Source organism: Nematostella vectensis, chromosome 3, assembly GCF_932526225.1.
Source record: "Nematostella vectensis chromosome 3, jaNemVect1.1, whole genome shotgun sequence".
NCBI classification, from domain to species: Eukaryota; Metazoa; Cnidaria; class Anthozoa; order Actiniaria; family Edwardsiidae; genus Nematostella; species Nematostella vectensis.
Window position 1 is genome coordinate 17680243 of NC_064036.1, and position 3838 is coordinate 17684080.

A 3838-nucleotide genomic window follows, 5' to 3' on the forward strand; every position below is an offset into this window, starting at 1 on the left:
AGCACTTACCACCCCTCTTTCGAAAAATGTATGGCCTTTTTATTTTTGTAGGGCACAATGTCCCACTGAATGGATCTTCCATAATCTGCCGTACATGAATTTTCGGGCAACCCTAGAATTCGTTTACGAAAAGGTGGCAGCCACACTGACCAAGTAGATTAGGATATTCTTGTGACATAATGTTGTTTGAATGGCACTAAACTACACGTTTCTCTTTTTATTGAGAATCGAATACATTTCTAACGTGACAACAATTTTTATATTATTCCCTCCCAAAACCCTAATACTCTAGCCAGAACATCTCTCGCGATCCTCACGCAATCCTAGGCAAAGTCTCACATTTCAACATACATTCTCGTTATGCGTGTTACCATGCGTTACAATCCCCTCTGGTATGCGCGCCAAAATGCAATTTAATCCCCTCTGGTATTCGTGACGTCACTTCCGCCGCCAGAGTGGGGGTATACTACTCGAGTAGCGAACTTTTTAATTCCCCATCTGCTCTTGGCTGGCACCTGGGGCATCTGACTTCTTTCTGATCAGCTTGATTACCTCTTTGAAGCATGGCAGCTGGAGAATGTTCATGGATCTCAGTGCCTGGTAGGTAGATGGACTTCTCGCATACACTGCAAGTGCTGTTTATAGTAGTATGATTCAAGTTAATTATATAGTCAAAGTCAACTCCTTTTTTCTCACCGATTCTTAGTGTCACAGCTGACCATCGGTTTCCCTTACTACCAGTCACTATAAAAGAAAGGGCCATGTTGTATATTTTAAACAAACATGCATACATTTTAGAACTAGACTCCTTCAGGGCCTTGTAACAGGGATTGATCCAAGTGTTAAAATAAAGGGGTTGAAGCAAGGATTTTAGGGGGATTCATTTTTCTTCCGTGAATTTCCTTGTACTTTATATCTCTGAAGTGTGTGAGGGGGTGGGGGGGCAACCCCATTACCCCACCCATACATACGTTGATAGTCATAGTTACAAGAAAAAACTAAAGTTTACTGTTATTTACCGTTTCTTTGTTGATCATGTAGGAACTGGTTCTTGTCTTTTTGCCATAAGGGTAAGAGTCTTAATCGTCTCCTTCCCTCCCTCTAATAACGAATCCAGTCGTCCGGTCTTACTTGTGATACAAACTTCCCCAACTCTTGGCTTTGGGAATCATTTAGCTGAATCTGGGTTTTATTCCTGTATCTTCTAACCATTGCATTTAGGTTTTTCCGCTCCCGATTCATGTTTTTCATTTTTGCCTTCTTCGATCTCGGGCTCATCGTTGTAACAGGTGTTTTGGAGGAGGAGGATTGGCGTTTAATTAGCTTTGCTTAAGATATATTCGCTTTTTCCTGGAGTACACGGAGGTGATTTTCAACTCTCATACATTGAGTACACTTTATCACTTTGTCTCCCTCTTCATCCCATTTCTTTGATCGTGGGATATGCCATACCTTGCATTCTTTTGATTGGGCTCGGTATTCCGGCCATTCTGTCTCCACAACCTTGGAGGATGTTTTTCTGGTATCTTTCTTTCATTTTGGGTAACTGCTTATACCCGGACAAAGGGTGTACGCCGAATCTCTTCCCAACTTGACCAAGATCTCTCTGAGGGATGTAATATTACTGATGTCGATGCTCCCTTGCTCTATCATGTTTTTACGATGTTCTTTCTTGATCTTTTTCGTCCTCGTATTCGTCATTTTTTTGCCTCTTTCGACGCTAGTTCTTAAGTCCCCCAACATTATTTGTCAATTTACAATCGAACTCTTTAATGAATCTCATGTTTTACTTGTATAATATCCTGTGTTTATTGAAAGCTATTGTTTTACAAGCTCGCTAAGGCTTGTCATATTCATTTTCGCCGGCATTTTGTTATTGTTTTTTACCGGAAGTGACAAAATTTCCGCACGAGGAGTAGGAGAAACTAAAAGGAGCAAATCAGCACGCGCAGTGGTGGGGTGGTGGTTACTAAAAATAGCCGGATTCGGACTCGACATGGCGCGCGGGTAATACCAAAGTGTCCCTCTCTTATCTTATGCTCTCTTGGTAATATACGATTTTGGGGGGTTTTCGTAACGGAATATATGACTTCTCTCCCCCTACTAAGGAAAGAGACAAGGTTGGAGGCGGCATTTTCGGTAGCACTCAAATGCCGTCGAAATTCGCGAGGGAAATACAACAAACGAAATATTTTTATCTCGCAGACCAATGCCAGGGTACACTTACATTCGATATGTGGCAAAACATCCGAGCTAAATCATTTTCCCTGGCCGCTAGCCATTTTTAAAACGAGTAAGCAGCCATTTGAATCCTTGACGTTCTCAGTAAACAATGGGATTGAAACAAGGGGAAACAAAACAACGTAACTCTCGAAATATGCAAGTCCAAGTGGCTTAAAACTTCACCCAGATCACATTTAAGACTCCACTGCCAGATCAGAATATTTTTGAGAGTTTTACGATTTTATTTCGTAGTAAAGTGAACGGCTTATTTCAATCCCATATGTTTACTGTAAACGTGAACCACTATAATTTATTCAAACACACAGTGAGCTTGGGATACCTGTGCATCAAGTAACGTGGAAACCCACAACTGCTCAAACGTTAGAAATACCGCTTATTCTGAATAAATACACATCACAAAGCAATAAGAGTTTATTGTGACTTTTATTTTAGGATATAAGACAATTATAGGACAATTACAGGGGGTGATCAATCGTGAAAATATTCGAGCTAGTTACTGAGATTGAATAGAGCCTGACTGAGAGGTTGGTAAGCCTGTGAACCGGCTGCCTAAAATATGTCGGTAAATATATGTGGACATGGATTTCGTGGTAAAATACACGTTTGGTTGTCAAATAAATATGGATTTTTAGGGGTGATGTTTTTACCGGAAACGAGATTTATAGTGTCAGAGTCATGTGTCGGAACTGTGAATGTTTAGAGTGTGATGGGAGGTCAACAGTTTGGTTGTTCTGAGCAAGGCTGTGCTATGTTTATGTTGTATTCCTTTCAGTAGCAGTTAAAAGTTGTGTATTTTTTTTGGACTCTGTTTATGGGTTTACCGCCGGGGCAAACTTTAAGAATTGCTAGTGATTTCTTCTGCTTTCCCTTTGTCCATTACCGCAATTCCTTGAGGTTGATTTCGGGGACTGCTCGGTATCGTTTCGGGTCCCGGGTTCAGTTGTGTACTTTTGGGGATCATTTCGGGTCCTGGGGCTCGTTTCTCAAAACACCCGAGAATTCTCGGGCCCGAAAAGGCCTATATAGCTACTGAAAACATACAAAGCTAGAAGCCGAGGTTAAGGTAGTCATCGAGACACGAAACCGAGACTACGATTGCCAGAAAGCTGACACTATATACCTCCTAACCCCCTCTTGGGTGAAAGAGCTTTGCGATATTCTTCGGGAGGTTGTGAGAGAGCAAAAACAGCGTGCTCATCAAAACGTAAACAAGCCGGTAATCTAATCACCTTGTGCTAAGGGTGAAAACGAGGAACGTGGATTGGACCGCCACCCTACGGAGCGCGGAATAACCGTTTTTCAGCTGTAAATTCAAAGCCGCTAGCGTGGCGTTTAAACCTGAGTTTTACTCGAACACCTCGCTCCCAAACTCTTTGCGAATTTCTCGCAGTCTCTTTTTCATCTTTTCGCGTGTTTCCAGGGACTTTCTCGGGGGCCCTTTCTTGCTTTTTTTCTCACGCGATGCGAGGCCGTGTCGAACTCTGATAGTGGCCTTAAGCGCGTAGTATTTTTCTTGTTCCCGAAGTATTAACTGAAAATCTTCATCTGAGATATGGCGGCCTTTTTCCATACTGCGCGTATACGCAAAGATGAT

The 3838-nt window shown here is 42.1% G+C and overlaps 1 protein-coding gene across 1 annotated transcript; it reads right to left on the reverse strand.

Annotated features, from left to right (window-relative positions):
* Nucleotides 1–486: 486 nt before the first annotated feature.
* Nucleotides 487–1885, reverse strand: LOC116614204. Its single transcript, XM_032374958.2, has 3 exons — nucleotides 1107–1885; nucleotides 697–744; nucleotides 487–635 (listed from the first exon to the last, which is right to left on the reverse strand). Exons 1-3 carry the CDS (start codon nucleotides 1276–1278, stop codon nucleotides 487–489), a joined length of 369 nt encoding a protein of 122 aa, XP_032230849.1. The 5' UTR covers nucleotides 1279–1885.
* Nucleotides 1886–3838: the final 1953 nt, after the last annotated feature.